This window comes from Falco biarmicus, chromosome 4, assembly GCF_023638135.1.
Source record: "Falco biarmicus isolate bFalBia1 chromosome 4, bFalBia1.pri, whole genome shotgun sequence".
Classification (NCBI taxonomy): Eukaryota; Metazoa; Chordata; class Aves; order Falconiformes; family Falconidae; genus Falco; species Falco biarmicus.
Genome location: NC_079291.1, coordinates 28,322,503 through 28,339,596, shown reverse-complemented (window position 1 = coordinate 28,339,596; position 17,094 = coordinate 28,322,503). Strand labels below are relative to the sequence as shown.

At 41.9% G+C, this 17,094-nt stretch overlaps 1 protein-coding gene across 2 annotated transcripts in view; it reads left to right on the top strand.

Annotated features, from left to right (window-relative positions):
* Window positions 1–17,094, top strand: part of HECW1 (HECT, C2 and WW domain containing E3 ubiquitin protein ligase 1) — a 258,174-nt gene that overhangs the window by 207,257 nt on the left and 33,823 nt on the right. For both annotated transcript variants that reach the window (XM_056337048.1, XM_056337049.1), the window contains 7 exons: window positions 5,146–5,251; window positions 5,435–5,531; window positions 7,509–7,592; window positions 8,658–8,767; window positions 10,938–11,058; window positions 12,448–12,561; window positions 15,380–15,532. In XM_056337048.1, the coding sequence (XP_056193023.1) occupies window positions 5,146–5,251; window positions 5,435–5,531; window positions 7,509–7,592; window positions 8,658–8,767; window positions 10,938–11,058; window positions 12,448–12,561; window positions 15,380–15,532 (785 nt within the window). The remainder of the gene's footprint in view (window positions 1–5,145; window positions 5,252–5,434; window positions 5,532–7,508; window positions 7,593–8,657; window positions 8,768–10,937; window positions 11,059–12,447; window positions 12,562–15,379; window positions 15,533–17,094) is intronic.

The window sequence follows — 17,094 nt, the reverse complement described above, 5'->3', positions numbered from 1 at the left end:
TTGCTCACAAATTCACTATGTCAGGGACAGAAGCACCACTGAGCAGCTCAGATGACCTAGCCCAAAAAATACACTGGTTTTGCAAGTGCTGGCAAGGCTGGCAAAGAACAATTTGCAATAAACCCAGAATATTGAGTACAGGGAAGGGAGTGAAAAGCACTAGTACTTTTCTATGTAGTGATTCATCAGGGAAATTGTAAACTGCTCATTGAGGCCAATGATTTGGCCTGACCAGCCAGTGAAACAGGGCCTTCTGTCTTGGGAGCCATCAGCGCTGGCATCTTCATCTCAGCCTTGGTGGCCCAGGTCCCACAGTGCTTCTGCATCCTTGTCGTAGTCAGTAGCTTCCCCTCTGGAACTATCTCCTGCTCTGCTGGAAGGACTCCCATTGATTTCCAAGGACTCTGGATCGGTGCCTAAAAGCCCACCATTTACAAGGAAGAGATTCATCCCTTGGCAACTCAGCCCATTTATTAAGAGCCACGTTCTGTGCCATTTCTTCCAAGTGTATTTGGATGTGCTTTTGTCCTATAAATCATGTCTGTAGAGACACACTTGGGGCTTTGTCCTGGCCATGTGTCAGCTGTCTGCAGTCCAGCTGGTTTCTTTGCCGAGCAGGTGGTGTGGCCTCTGGAATCTGTCACCAGGACAGTACTGAAGGACCAAGAAAGACAACCACCAGTTTTGTATATTCTGTACAGATGTCAAACGAGCCTGAAGGAGAGAAGGAGAGCAGAACAGTGCAGCTTCAGTCCTGATTGCTTGCGGGTGCTAGAGGGTATAGAAAAGAGCTAGGGCAATGAGAGGAAAAACTCTGTCCCCTGCCTTGGCACACACACCTGATATCATGCCCAAGTGCCAAAATGAGTGTCATGTGGACTTCCCAGGGACTTTGTGACACTGAGTGATCGATCAGTTGAGGAAAAAGCAGACAGAAATCATAAGCAGGTGAGCCCAAAGTGGGGAAAAAAAAGTGCCACAAGTTCACACATTCAGAGATGGCTCATAGCTGAGTCATCATAAAGAAATCATTATAGTTCTAAGAAATTTTCATCTCAGTACTCAACAGTGGACAGGAAGACAAATGTAATGCCTGGAATTCTTAGAAAATTAATAGAAAGATCTGTTTAATCTAGGAGACACAGGCATTACAAGAACTAAGTTTTGGTAGTAAAAGCCAACCAATTCCATCAAAATAAGGCAGGGTTGAAATTCAGCGGGAATAGTTAACCATAGGAACTAATGATTACGTGGGTATTGGGTCTACATTTCTTCATAGTTTCAGGCCAAAACACAGTGCAAAAGCCAGTTCTGTCTTAATCATCAGCAAGTTTCCGAGCTCCCTAGCCAGGGGCAGTGCAGTGAGTAAGCTGTGGTGCCGAAGACAGTAATCTTCTTCCCTCCCTCCTATGACATCCATGGATCTTCTGAATCCTTTTGGCTTATCAAAATGTGGCCTTGATTCCTGTGTTGTTGAACAGAGTGCCTTACAATACTAATATAGAATTGATTTTTAGTATTTCGAACATAATTTTAAAACTCCCTCATGAAACTGGAACATTAAAATGTGCTTTCTCAAATATGGCAGTTTGCTTTATGACATATGAAATTCATTCTCAGTAGAGAATGGAAATAGCAATTGCACAGCTTCTATAGAAGGCTGGCTGTTGCTTCCAAGTACTTTTATTCAAGGCCTACCCCAGCTGTTAACAGACCAAGTGGAGATTAAAACTGCGCTTTCTCCCTTAATCTCTGTATGGTGGGTTGTGTCTTAAAAAAGTATCTGTGCACATAATAGTACTCCATTTCCCTTTTCTGAGAAAGGAAGCATCCATTTCATAAACTAATTGGTAATATTTATTCTTTTCTTCATGTTGAAGTATTCTTCTAAAGGAAGGACCCCTGTAAAATCTTTTGATATCCACCCGAGTAGACTCTTGATTTTAAATGGTGTTATATATAAATTTGACCAAAATGCTACAGATGCTTGTGTAAGCACTTCTTTAAGGTTATCAATCTTTTACAGGAAAAAGGTGGTTGATGCTACTCTTGGTTACCAGATTTTTGACAGTAAAGTTCAGGTAGCTGTCCTGGCTGTCGGGAACTAAAAGAACCTAGGTCACTGTGTTTGTTCCCCTGTGCCACTGCTATGAACAGAACAGGTCAGGAGCACTTTCTATTCCCTCTAAGGGACTTCCCATCTGCAGTGGGAATCAGCATGCATGATTACAGGGTAGAGATATTAAAGACAAAAAGAAGAAAGAAACAGGCATCCATAATGGAGAGGCAAGAATTTCTGGTTAGCAAGAAAAGCAGAGGAGGTACTGGAATATGTAAATCCACTTACTGACCCAAAGTGCAACAAGCAAATAGCAGGATTAAACAGGCAGGAGCCTCCCAAATCCAGCGGTGATACAGAACCCAGGAAAGGATATTATATCATTGAAAGGCTCCTGTGATAGTCTGGACTCTCCACTCTGGTTGCAGCATCCCAATATCAATTGTCAACCTGTTAAGCCCTGCCATAAATCTGTCAGATTACCGTGCACTAGATGAACCAGGTCACTAAATTGTTAGAGGGGCAGTCTTTTTTTTTTTAATTCACTTTTTTTTATTTAGAGTAATGCGCTAATCTAAATTAATGATTCAATTAGAAAGTCAAAGTAGACAAGGGGATTGTGAGTAAACACTGAATTGGAGCAATCAATTGTACTATATTAGCTAAAAGATTGGAAAGAGGAGTGTTAGCAAAATGGAAGTTAATTAGACGGCTGGGAATTTTCCTGTTGTGTTGCCAGAGAAAAATTGCTTAGAGGAGTAAATGTGTAAAGACTATGATCCAAACACAGCATTAGCAATGCCTAATGATGGTGTTGAAGAGAAGCACAGCACCACAGAGTGTGCAGTTTACTATGTTAAGGTGCATACAGAACTGGATTCTTACAATATAGATGACTTCAGCTGTTAAATCTGAATTGGGAAGAAGGGAAGAGGGGAGTGAAGGTTTCTTTTCATGGGCTTTAGACATGTTTTCTTTCAGAATTCTTGCTTTAGGAGAAATATGTTCAGGCACACAACTCAGCAGCACTGGAAAGCTAGCCAAAAGAAAAAAGAAAAAAAAAAGAACAAGGGGAGGATCCAGCCCCAGGCTGGCCAGAAGTACCATGTGTTCCCAAGTGACCCGCAAATACCAGCTGGTGCCAATTTTTATGGGAGATGGGTGTTTAACTCCTCTGTTTCTCCTCCCTTTCCCCCTTCCTATCTTCTCTTCAGTAAATCTATGTCCAGCAACAAGGGCATAGGATTTGTCTTTGCCAAGGATGAGTCAGAGAGCATCCTTACAAACAGGCTTACCCACCGTCCACGCTCCCATACAAGCCCATTCTACAAGAAGCTGGGGAAGCTCCACTGTGGCAATGGATTACAGGGCATCTCTTGCACCTCAATTTCCTCCTGCTTCCACAGCATGGAGTGAATGCCAGAAAGGCCAGATGGTGCCTGCCAGGGTGGATGCCTGGGTCACAGGGCGAAAGCTGCCTAAGCCTGAGCTAAACTTGTGGTGCCAGTTGGCCCACGGGGTGGGGGGGGGGTGGGAAGGAGGCAAAGGCAGGAGATTTGGCACAGCACAAAGGGACTTGCTGAATTGTGTGTGACCTGCTTGAAAGTTCTTTCTGTTTTCAAAGGTGAGAAGGGTAACCAAGGTTAGCACATCATGACTATTCTCTTGTAGTCAGCAGATGCGTATCAGTATGAAATGGGTGCAAGTGAAATCGTAATTGAATGATGGAGCGAAATATTCACCGTGCACTCTCACAGCAGTTTTGTGTTTTCAATTTAACCTCTATATTGACACCTGTCAAGTGCATTGACTGGTATCTTGTTACATATAAATCCTTTATGCTTTAGGTGCTGCCAAGGTAACTTGCCAGTCACGTTTAGCTTCTCAGTTTTCATTTATATCCAGTTGGAAGACCTGGCATTTGGCTGTACCACTGAAAATGGGTTGGCACCATTTGCTTGGATGCAGACCTAATAATTTAAAATACTGGAGTAGGGGCAATTTCTTCCTTAAGTGATTGCCAAGTACTTCGATTTGTGCAGTGAGAAAGGAGCAGCTAGCAGGCCAGCAGAATGTCAATTGGGATTCCTAATGCATCTTGACCTGATACAGGGTATCCTCCCAGTGATTTTGTGGCAGTGCTCCTCTGTTGGCTTCACCATGGCCGTGTTCCGGAGGAACACCTATGAGAGAGAGGGGTTGGTTCCCCTCAGCTTGCACAAGTCTCCTAAGACTTAGGCAGCAAGTAATGCCTCACTGAAGACAGATTGCCAGACCTCATTGTAGGGCTTCTAACATCCTCAAACCTCAGTGTTTTCCCACCTTTTAATGTATCTGCCTTCCTGACATGATTCCCTTCACTGGATACTGTTTTAGAACAGTGACATTCTTTAAGTGACTCAGTTAAGTAGTAGTGATAAATTTCATACTTACTACACTTTTTATCAGCTCTTTGGATTATGTTCTTTTTTCAATGTATGCAATTCAACTTCTATTTCTGGTTATTTAAGTTAGGCACCCTCCTTTTGTGATGATAAAGTTCGTTGATCTGTGATCTACATAGGTATTTACTTCCTCATGTTATTTCTATTTTTAAATTTTAAATATTTCTAATTTTAAAATTCCCTTCAACAGCGTTGCATGAACTTGTTGCAGTGTTGTGGGGTGTTTTTTTTTTCTTTTCTCAAATTAACATTGCTGTAAAAACCTTGAACTGTATCAAGTTACGCTAGAACAGACTTTATGATATTACAGAGATCTTGCTTTCATTCAGCCAAAGAACTCCCTCACTGCAATACTTATATTCACTTGCATTTACTTCTGGATTCTAGTGCCTTCGCTGCAGTATCAAAGAGGTGTGGTAGCGGTGGATGATGGTGGCCCTCCATTTAGAAGCAGAGAATTACCTGCCTATTTTGACTAAAGTATAAAGCTATAATTTTCATGCAAGCTTTCTGTCCTTCCGTCAGTCAGCATCATGGACCATTCCAAAGGTCACAGAAGTAAAGATGAGAAGCCTCTTTATGGCCTGATGTGCTGCTGATGGTCAGGTTTGATCATTCTTTCCCTTTTCTCTGATGTTGTAGGCCTCCGAAGTCTCTCGAAACAGAGGAGTTACTCTGTTGGCCAGACCAGGCAATAGTCTCGTAACAGCTATTCGAAACCAGCACCATCATGAGACATTACCTCTGGGTAAGCAAAGTTCAAAGCCATGCTCACAAAGATGCTTTTTAGAACTCCTCACCAACCACATGCACTACCTTGTGTTGCCCTGTGCCTCACTAGCAGTGCAGCCAGTGTGCCCCTGCACAGTCATTGTGACAATGGTCAATAAAGTCTCTGTACTTTCCCCCCCCCCTCCCCCCCATTTTCCAGCTTACAATGACAAGATTGTTGCATTTCTACGCCAACCCAACATTTTTGAGATGCTGCAGGAGCGTCAGCCCAGCTTGGCCAGAAACCATGCACTCAGGTACCACTTTTTTCCAGACTGCTGAAACCAAGTTCCAGGAATGATTTCTTGTAGAGTGGGGGAAAACAAATTCTAGTAACTGTAGTACAGAAGATGAACTTAAGCCCCTATGGACCTGTCACCATTAAAGGGTTCGTGTGGACCACCAGAATCTGTGTAGTCACCGTAGTTATTTTCCACAGACACTCAGGAAGGAAAAAGAACCAAAATAACTATGGGCGAACAGTGACATTTCCATTCTAAGTATTACTGAGTAGCAGCAGCTATGCTTTTCAGAAGATAGGGGTAACATTGTGTTTGGATGGAAGTCAGCAGCAAAACCCCCATAACTTCAGCAGAACCAGGATTTTACCTAATGGATGGATTTACACCCATGCATGGACATAGTCACCCTAGATTTTGTAAAGAAATAGGAACATTATGAAGTAAATTGTACTCTTGTCTTTAATCTTTCTCACATATGAATTAATGGTACTTCTTTCCAAAGTAATTAAATTGTATCTTTCTTTTTCTTATGCCCATTCCTTTCCTAACAGGTTTAAAAAACAAATAAAATAAAATTTAAAAAAAAAAAAAAAAACAGAACCAAAAGCCAATACAGTTTAAACTCATTCTAATTCCAAAAGTTAAATTAATTGTTTTGGCCAAGAACCTAAGCTGGCGTTAGTCAGCCTCAGCAATGCCAGTGTGCACCAGCTAAGAGTTTGACCAAGAATCTAGTTCGTACTGTGCAGTAAAAGACGTGGCTGTGGGACTGGCGGGGGAGGGGAGGAAGAGCAAGGGGAGAGCCTTCAAGGTCCTGCAGCGCAATTCCTGCTGATAGTCTTACTGGCTGGCAGCTTACCTGTGAGAGCCAGACAAAGAGTTCTTTGGGTGTAAGGATTAGACTTCCTTCCTGGAGGAATTAATGCGTTCAAATAAAATGAGGGAGACAGAATGAAAAATGCTCCCGGTATTCATGATGTACATTTCTGTAACTGAGAATTTTTTGTCTTCACCATCAATTTATTCCAGACTAATTTTTTTTTCTCACCTGTAGTTTGAATTCTCATTTCTCAGAGAACAGATGTGGCTTTTATCTCCTTTTGAGCAGAGAACAAAATTGACTAGTGATAGGGACTAGACAGCTTAGCCAGTGCGTAATGAGATTTGTAACAGGATATTGAGCCCTTCGCCTCCGGGTCATTGCTTTGATTATACCTTATGTCAGGAGTGATCCCAGGCTACCGCCTCACACTCATACAGCATGTATTAAGCAAATTCGTAGGAGACAAATGTCGATCTTTTACAGGGCTTGATTCTGCAATACATTGCAGCCTCACCCAGCAAGGTGCTAAAGCACAACCTTGACTTGATACTAGAATAAATATTCTTGGACACTGCAATATGCTTTAGAAGCACACTGACAGACTTGGGGTGTAGATCTCCATCTCCATTATCCTCATCTTGCTGGTAGGATCCTAGCCTGTTTCCCATTCCTTATTAGCATTCCTTTAAACAACAAACTGTATGATTTTGCACATGTACTGTATAACATCTATGTGATCATTTAATATCAAATATATGTTAGAGTGTTTTTTGCCAGATAGAACTGACAGAGGTAAAGGAAGTGGTATGATGTGAAATTCTCTTAATGAAAGGTGGTATATTAGTTGCAGCCTTAAACAAAAAGTCTGTCTGTCAGTGACCTTAGCACTACACATGCGCTTGTAGGACTAAGAATCACTCTGTTTTCTAAAATACAGTATAAAATCTCTTGCTTTTGTATCAGGGAACTGAGTGATATAAATAGATATTTTTTTCAAGTTTGTTAGTGAGATTAGAGAATGAATCAGGCAGTTGTTTGCCATTTTTGTAAGGAGAGAAATGGGAACTGGCAAAATACCAAGGAATAACAACTGTGTGCATGGTTCACGCCTTGATAGTGGCAGGTTTTCTTCTTTCTCTTTCTTCTCAATAATACCATTTATGTTACAGGGAGAAGATCCATTACATTCGGACAGAGGGTACACATGGGCTTGAAAAGTTGTCTTGTGATGCAGATTTAGTAATTCTGCTGAGGTAATCAATTTGATCAAAAGCATAATGTAATTACTTATGGTACCAGAGAAGCTGGCTGGCTTTTTCTCAGCATAATTGAAAAGATTTTATTAAGTCTTCCGGGTCATTTGTAATTAGAGTAGAATTCATTTTTACTGATAGTCACCCAAAATAATACAGCCAGAGTGTATCTGTCAACTGTTACTTCCTGAAAGGCAGCCTCCATCAGTGCAGTAAACTCTGTCCCCAGCCAGCTTAGTCAATGTAGCTGTTACTGTCAGGTAGCAGATAAAAAAGAATCAGGTCAAGATGTTTCCTTTTAGTGGAAAAATTCTTGTTTCCTTTTTTTTAAAAAAAAAAAAAAAAGAGGAAAAACCTTGTCTTTCTCAGTGCAAATGACTAATGTAACTGATCATGAAATTTCTGGTTTTACCACAGCAGTGCTGCCCACACATGCAGGACCATGTCACACTAATAAAACCTCGATGTACAGTGCAGTGAGCATTGCTTGGGTAACCTAGATAAGGCTTCAGTTTTTATTAGGACCAGAGAGCTTGGTCTTTGGGCGCTAGCTACTTTTGTTCAGCACAGATAGGGACTTATTTTGTTGTCCTGTTCTTACATGGAAACCATTGCATTACCCAGGTGGTTTTGGTATGCTTAGCACTGCCTAATGCACAAAGTTTACAGCTTATTCCCCTCAACTTAATCTGAATGGTCAAAGAGCTGAGCTATATGAAAATGTATAACCCAAGAAAAACAACCTGAGAGACAGATGTGTGTATCTTTTCTTCTGGCTGCTAATGCGTTGAAGTTGCCCCTGTTTACTACATAGCCTTGGGTCATTACTCTGTATCGGCAGATTGAGCCAGTGTGTTAGCATGAAGCATCTAATAAAATTCATTTTGTTGTTCTTTGTTACTGGTGACCATGCCTGATGTGGTAAACCTGTGGATTTTATGAATCTGTAAGCTCAGAGATGCACCCAAAATTCTGACCGCAGCAGACTTGCACCATACTGCATATTTATATTCCTTCATGTGATGAATGTGAACAAAATCTCTTCCTGTCACTTTTTCCATGCAGCCTTTTCGAAGAGGATATTATGTCCTACATACCACTGCAGGCTGCCTTCCATCCTGGTTATAGTTTCTCTCCTCGTTGCTCACCCTGTTCATCGCCCCAGAATTCTCCAGGTAAAGGGATGGGGAAAACAATACAAAATCTTGCATTTGTGGTATTTCTCCTAATAGATACAAAGGAGCAGATTCAGAGCTGCCATCAGCTGCCAGCCTGCTAATTCCAGTGCTCACTCTTAATCTGACCCCGGCTGCTTTTATGCTGGATCAATTGCCATTGCTGTTACATATCTGTTGAAATGTTTACAGTAGCTGAAACACATAGATGAGAAATTGCCCATATGGAAGAAGGTATTTTCCTGCTGTTTATGTAGTTGGAAAGGATTAGGATATGAGAATGGTGCACTCCAAATATAACTCACTGACATGGAAGCACATTCATATTCTGTGATAGGAGCGAAGAGCAGCTTCCGAATCAAAGATGTATTGCAATACTTCCAGTGCTCCTTTAAAGTTCAGTCTCCTCCACTCGGTATTCCAAAGACTTTTCTTCCCAAGACTCATCTATTTTAAGACCTGAGGGGATCATCTTGATGATCTAGTCTGACCTCCCGTGTTGAGCCCATTAACTTAGGTTTGACAGGATTCATATTTTCCAGAAAGCCATGCTGTCTGAGAAGGTTATTTCCAGCTGTGGCATGTCTCTGTGGTTATTGTTTATGCTATAGAAATCTGAGGAGCTAATGTCTCCCTTTTGCCAAGATATACTACCTCCACTGCAGTCTCGCTGCATGGCTGCATCCAGTGGCCATTCTGAGAGAACCGACAGAAATGTGATCTGAAGAAATCCATTTTTGGCCAAGCTTAATTTAAATTATCTGGTTTCAAACAAAATTAATGGGACAAGGGACATTCAAATCTCGGAGCTGGCTGTGGAAAATTAGAAGATTTTTTGATGTGAAGAATTTAAATGCTGAGCCCTTGTCTATAGGAAGGCAGTGTTTTGTCAGAATGTCCCATTTTCATCAGTGAGTTTTAACACCATTGCTGATACAGTTCCCCTCCTCTACGTCAGGACAGGTCATAAGTCTCCTGCAAGACAAAAGTCTAAGTATTTGGTGGCAGCATGACTAAGGAGAATGTTAAAGGAGCGGCACTGGTCTTTACTTGTTCTTGTGAAAAGACAAGAAGGGCAAATACTCATTTCTGGCAACATACTGTCTGCTTGCTTCTTTCTGCCACTGGTTACATAGCCCATGAGAACACCCATTCTCTTATGTCCTGGGGGAAGAAATGTCTAACAGAAGAAAAGAAGCATCGCAGGGGATTCTCTTTGCACTGCATGTAAATATGCCTTTTTGTTTCACCAGCAGAGACAATTAGTAATGTCCTTCCCTCCTGGCAACCATGATAAATTATGCTCCCAGTGAATGTGATTTTCCTTTTTTTTTTCCCTTCCTGTGGAGGACTTCCTGCCAGGTTTCTCATAAAAGGGCTTGTTTTTATTGTCTTCTGTAATGAGATAGGGAAATGGGATTTCATGGATCCATTCTTTGACCCTTTATGCGTGGCACTTGTTTATACAAAAGGACTGATCAGCTACTTTGAAAATGCAGACTTCAAAACAAAACAGGTGCCAAATTGCTAAAAATCTGCTGTATGTGTGAATCATAATAGGAAAATGTAGCATTTCTTGCTGACACAAATCCTTCTTGATGCCACAAAGGGGTTTTGTGTTGATAGCTGGAAGTGTTTAATATACAGTCAGATTAACACAGGGAAACCCGATTCCCAGCTTGGCGAGGGTGCTAGGCTCCAGTGAGGAGCATTGCTTTGAGCTCCAGAGGTTTAATCCTGCCAAGTAAGGGGATCTCCTGTACGATGCAGAGGAGAGAGATCTCTAAAAAAAGGGAAAGAAAACCTAAATAGCAGTGACTGTGAGTGGGAGTTATGCATGTCAGTCTTTCTCGTGCCTTTCTGATCCTTGAATTTCCGTTCAGATCGATCACAGTTAAAGGCTGAGGCAACGCACAGGTTCACACAAGGCAAGCTTAACAATTCTTTTAGTGAAGAAGATACAGACCCTAGAAGTCATTGCAGTCACTGAATGATAGGAACTTACAGTTCCATTAATGCCAGGTAGAACAAAAATAATACTGAATGCCATGTATACCTGTGAAAAGTTCCTCATGCATTTGTTAGCCTGTTCTGTCTGGAAGCATCAGCTGCATGATTTGGAAATTTCAAAGCCCTTTATACTTTAGGATGCTGTTCATTTTCCCACCAGGGCTGCAGCGAGCAAGTGCAAGAGCACCTTCTCCATACAGGAGGGACTTCGAAGCCAAGCTGCGCAATTTCTATCGAAAACTTGAAGCCAAAGGGTATGGGCAAGGTCCAGGTAAAATTAAGTGAGTATTATGACAAGTCACTCAAAAAGTCAAAAGCATGGCGTCTTTTATCTTTATCCATGAATGAAGGCACTCGGAGTGGGAAGCACACCAGAGACTGCACTTTGTAAATGAACAATCAGGGCAAGATAAAGTCTTAGTATGTCCTGCAAAAGTGTGACCTTCGAGAGGTTTTTGTGTGAAAGTGTTATTTCTTATAGATTGATATTGCCTTACACTCCCATTCCCTACCTATTTAACCGGGATGTTGCTATTCCTGCCTATAATTTTCTAGTAGGAAAACCATCCATTCAGGCAAATGTCCACCAAAGATTATTGAAATCTACGCCACTGTAACGATGGAAGGGCTCCCAGTCCTTTGGATCTACATATCAGTATAACTCAGGACCAGAGTATGACCCTACGGAAGTTTGCCCAGATATGCCAGTTTAACTTTCTGTGGTTCTTTGTGTTGGTAGCACTCCTGAAGTTGAACTAGAGGGGTTTCTGCCTCTCTTCATGTGTTTTGGGGATCTCTGTCACTTGGTTGTGGGATTCGCTTTACAGGCATCTTGTTAGTTGGTTTTTGAGTCTGTACCTACTTGTGCTCCACCTAGTTATCCAACTTGGCCAAAGGACTATGTGTTTCTAAGGTATTTCCTGGGCATCTGGTTGAATTTATGCATTGGGTTGGCTTCCTACCAAATCACATCTGTTGTGGAAAAAAGTAGTGTGAAGCCAAGCAATGTATTCCAGGGAAACATCATCATCAAAATATTCTCACAGAGCTGGGGAGTCGGCCGTTGGTTATCACTTTTGGTGTCCTGCTAAGTGGCTTCAAGGCACACACGAAATACATTTTAGAATGTCTGTCTTAAAATGTCCATGAACAAGAGGGATTTCTTGCACAGGTGATGTTGAAATGTACTATTCATTAAGTCATTTTAGAGGTTGGCGGAGGAGTGAGAGGTGTACTGTCTAAACAGAGGTTGATACTCCCTTTGCTTACCTGCTACAGAAGCAGTAATTCTGTGGGCATTCACTGGATTAGATCCAGGAAGAGTGTGGGGCCAATCCCAGAAGGCTGTGACCTCATATATGCAGGAAACTCACAGCCCCTTCTGCCATAGCAATGTGTACGCGGAGGGTGTTACAGAGACGCTTAGCGGTAGAGCAGCTCTTTGAACCTGATCACAGCGTTGTGAAAAAGTTCACCTTTGAGGCACATGGAAAAGCCTAATGAGACAACTCACTGAAAACCCATAATGTTCAAGTAGCGTGTGCACCAGTGGATGCAACTTCATTAAGTTCTCTGAGAATGAACATCTCTCTTTACTAGCTCTTACCCTCAGCCTCACAGGCTCACACAAGACTCAATCATTAGGTCTTTATTTCTGCCTCCCTTTGCAGGTTAATTATACGGCGTGACCACTTGCTGGAAGGCACCTTCAACCAGGTAATGGCATATTCACGCAAGGAGCTCCAGCGGAACAAACTCTACGTCACGTTTGTTGGCGAGGAAGGGTAGGGAACCACAAAATGCTATCAGTTTTGAAGTAGCTGTTGACTAAGGCTGAGACTCTCTTGTTATGTAATGCTTCTTTGGTTTTGTTTTACCTCTGAGTAAATGATTCATCTTAATCAGCTCAAACCTTTGTTAAAAACAACAATAGCAATAATGCTTCATTTTCCTATAGCACCTTCCATCTACATGTCTCCAAGTGACAATTTAAGTGGTTAAATCTGATGTCTTCTTGCTGCCATAGGTATTTTGACTGGCTGGAAGGCAAAACTGAACTACAGACCCGTGTTTACACACTGAATCAGTCTCAGGACTGTAATTAGAGACCAGACCTTTATCCCCTTTGTTACTCTAACTCTTCAAAATGGATCTGGTTTTGCTTCAAAAATTTTTGCTTTGCATGCCATCCAATGACCATTTGTTATCCATATGTGGACTTCTTGTTTCTGGCTGAAGTGAGAAACGTGAATACCATTCAGTCCTTACAGTTTAATTCACCCAGTTGGAAGCTGAAAGTAATAGAAGTGTCTTATGAAGACCTTTTCTCAGGAAACCTTCTGCCAGCCTTTCAAATCCAGGAGCCATTCTTGTGTGATTAAAGCCAGCCCCTGACCTTTTCTTTCCAAGTCTAAACAATCTTTCAAAGCCACCCTGGCTCACTCACCTCAAGAGCTGTGTTGTAATTGAGGCTTAATCCACATGCTTTTATAATGGAAAGACCATTGTGCATATTTCCAGTGTTCCATATAACAAGGGCACGTATTGTATTTCAATAGCTTTGCATATAACGTTTCTTTTTTTACAAAAAAACCACATGGGTAAGATTTCAGTTCCAAAGGTGCCAGAGCAGTAAGGCTCTGGGGCAGCTCTCGGAGTGTCCAGCAGCTGCTGACACTGTCAGCTCTGAGGTCGCATGTCAAGTGAAGAGCTTCTGCCAAGGTGACTTTGGGGACGTTAGGTCCAGTGGAAAACAGAAGTCACCAATCTCAGAGGGTGACTCAGTGACGTCAGTGTCAGGGGTTTTCTTAACTCTTACTTTTTATGCTCCGTGGATGCAATATTATTTAACAGAGGTCGTCTTTCACAGCTGGTTTTGCCTCTGGCTTGCAAGTAAAGCATAAACATGCAGCATACTTCAGCTTGCATTTTTGAATAACGTTCTAGTGTGCTAACACTAGCCAAAGTCATGTTGTTTTCCCCACATCTCTAATAACTTCTACTGTGTGTGGCACGGTGTCCTCAGGAGAAATTACAAACCAATTTGATTTGCAAATTCATTCATTCTTCACTGATTCATTTACATCTGAAGGTACATTCCCCCAAGGTTTCTACTGTTTAATGCTAATACAGATTCTGCTGGAGGGACTCCAAAATATCAATTCCCTACTGAAAAGAAGAGTTGATGCTGTATGGACACAGCTTCCCATGTGTTTCAAAGCTAAAATGTCATCAAAAATGAACTGTGAAGGCTTTATGATGAGTTAATGTGTTGCCCAGAAATGCAATACCTAGGCTCTCCTTTGGAGGTTTTTGAATACAAACAAGTGCTGTTCATAGTTCTTCACTCCAGTCGTCATCAGGCTTAGCCCAGTATTTTAATATCTGTTGAACAGATCTGTTAAATGACTAGCACCAGTGATTCTTGTGGGCTTATTACCATCCCCTTTTGCTGTTGTGGCTTTAGTCTCACCACATGATCCTAGAGCTAAAGCTCCTCAAAGAGAAAAGTACTGAATCTCCAGAAGTGAAACAGAGGAGGATGGGCCGGCCTGCCCTTTATCACATTTCTAATTGCACAGATCAATCATTCAACACCTTGTGGTTATGCTTCCATAACTTCAAACATAAGACAGAACGTTCTGATCCAGCTGCAGTTTTCTGCTCGCTTTACATTTGTTAAGTAGAAGGAGTAGTGCCCATCTCTGAAAATCTTCCGGCACACGTGACATATGGCTACAAATTATCTGTTCATATTGCTTGCTACATGCACGTTTATTTTAGGTTGAAAAAACTACCTACCACTATTAGAGGACGATCTGTTTTTAATAAATCCATCACAGTTGGATTTAATGCATTCGTGAAGCTTTTTTGGTTTGTTTCTTGGGTTGGGTTTTTTTTTTTTTTTCCCAAGTTGAGATAATTGGAAACAGCTTGATTTAAATTTGAGTTAAAAAAAAAAAAAAGCACAAGTTAAAAAGGTGACTCTCTACAGAGCAAAATCATGCAACAGCAAAGCAGATCTTCAGATGTACCACATGTGTTTGAAATTTTCAGAAAAGTAGAAGAGCTTAGAGGGAACAACTGAGGAACCACCGTTCTACCTTAAGAGACAGTTCTGATGGGCCTTGGTTTTGTTCAGCATTGACCTTCAGGTTATACCTCTAGCTAAGAGCATCCTTGGAGCTGGATTGTATCTTTGGTTACATCTCAGTGTAGGAGAGTAAAAGCAACTTCTGCTCCAGCCTGGGCTGTCTGGGCTGTGAACCCAGGTGTTCATAGGCAGGTCAAACCCACCCACGAAAACGCTAAAAAACTTTGTACCTCTGATTTACTAAGCCTTTGGAACAAAGGAAAAGAAACTACTTAAGGGATGTGTCTGAGTTATAATTCCTCCCAGATCAGCCTGGATGCTGGTGAAGGTTCAGCACCATGGCTTGTTCAGGGCTCAGAACCAAGTTTTGAAAGGAGGGGTACACCGTGTTAGAAACACGTGGCTGCCACAGGGTAGGTGTTAGACAGCAGCCAATGTCGGCAAAACCCAGAAAATTCGCTCAAATGGGAGTGAGACTCATTTTATCTTTCTTACCTTTTCCTTTCCAGGTTGGACTACAGTGGCCCCTCCCGAGAATTCTTCTTCCTTCTGTCTCAGGAGCTCTTCAATCCCTATTACGGGCTGTTTGAGTATTCAGCCAACGACACTTACACTGTACAGATCAGCCCCATGTCTGCCTTTGTTGAAAATCACCTGGAATGGTAAGAACATTTTACGCGGAACTGAACAATCCTTTTAGAGCAATACGGAAATGAAAATGCAAAATACAAAAGCTGCCAGTTTAGACTAGACTGCATACAAATGTCATTGCTTCTGCTGGGAAGAAGGGGGAAGCAGGCTGGGAGAAGGAAGAAAGGGAGTCTGTAAATAAAACAGCAGGCTCTGAAAAAGCAGTTGTGATGAGGTGGTACTATAGAAGTGTCCGGCTCACATTACTTGGGACTTGATGTTTGTTTACTTCTGTGTGAATTTGAAAAGGACAAGGAGAAGAGCTCTGCTTAATCCAGGCCTCATATCCTTGGTCCCTTTCTAAGAATAGCAAGTGTGGTCTTTCTGTACGTCAAGCAGCATTGTGCTTGGAAGCTGTACAGTGTTCTGTAAGAGCCACTTTGCTGCTCTGTACCTACTACAGGCCTTACAAAAGGGCCAGTGGAAGCGGATTCTTTTCTCCCCTGACAGAGCATCCCAGCTTGTATGTGGCAAGGCCAGTAGAGCAAGCAGGTACTTCACCGTACCAAGTATGTGTGCAAACAGACAAACTGCTGATCTTCTTCCTTTATCAAAAATTCTGAATGCATGTTGTGATCTCCTTATTTTTCTATCTGCCTCCAGATCTGTTTGTCTTCGGGAGTTGTTTTCCCTTTGATAGTTTCAGATGTGGTTCAGTGAAACATGGGCTGCAAACCCTGGGCATCATTTGGTCCCTTGTGGGACTTCATTGTGTCAAAGAAATAGTGCCACATGGGTTTGTTCCTATGATGTTTTTCTTTGTCTAACCAATCTCACTAGCTCCTCTCAGAGATCCCTTTTTTAAAATGGATTTTTTACCACTTTAAAATGGAAGGTGATCCAGGCCCCTTTTAGATTGCAAATAATACATGCCTCTCTATTCTTATAAACAGATCCTCATTTGGCTTACAGTGGGCAGGAGATCAAGGACAACTAAATGGTTATACCATCACCTCTATTAAGGTAGCAGTGGGGAAAAGAGGGTTGTTGCTGGGACTAGCATGGGCTCTGAATTGGTGGGGGTTTTTGTGTTATCACTTCCAGCAGTGGAGCACTATGCTAACAATGATCCTTGCATTAGAGTGTTTCTCTACTGACGTTAGCAGGAAGAGAGCAGCTTAGTTCTTACAGCTTGTCCATCTCCCACTCCAATCCTGTTCATTAGACATTATGCAGTGGCTTCTTACTTTTCAAGAAGAAATGCAGTCTGCCCTTTGTTCAGCTTAACAGACAACACAGATAAACTTTTGATTTAGGAGGCTGTATTTGTGAAGATGTGTTTTGATTTCGGGGCGTGGGACCACTTAGGCAGGTGCAAACCCAAGATCACTCTGCCCACACTGTGAGCAAACTGGAAGCAGGCATTTTTCTCCAGAAAAGGTGCTGCCGTTTTATCTCAGCAATATTTGAAATAAGCCCTCTTATCTGCTATAAACACTGTCATTGTGAAGGGTTCAGCTGCAGTTTTCTTTAGGGATAAATTCTGCTGCAGAAAGTATGTAGTTTGTTTGATCCCCTCATTGTGTTCTTCTGT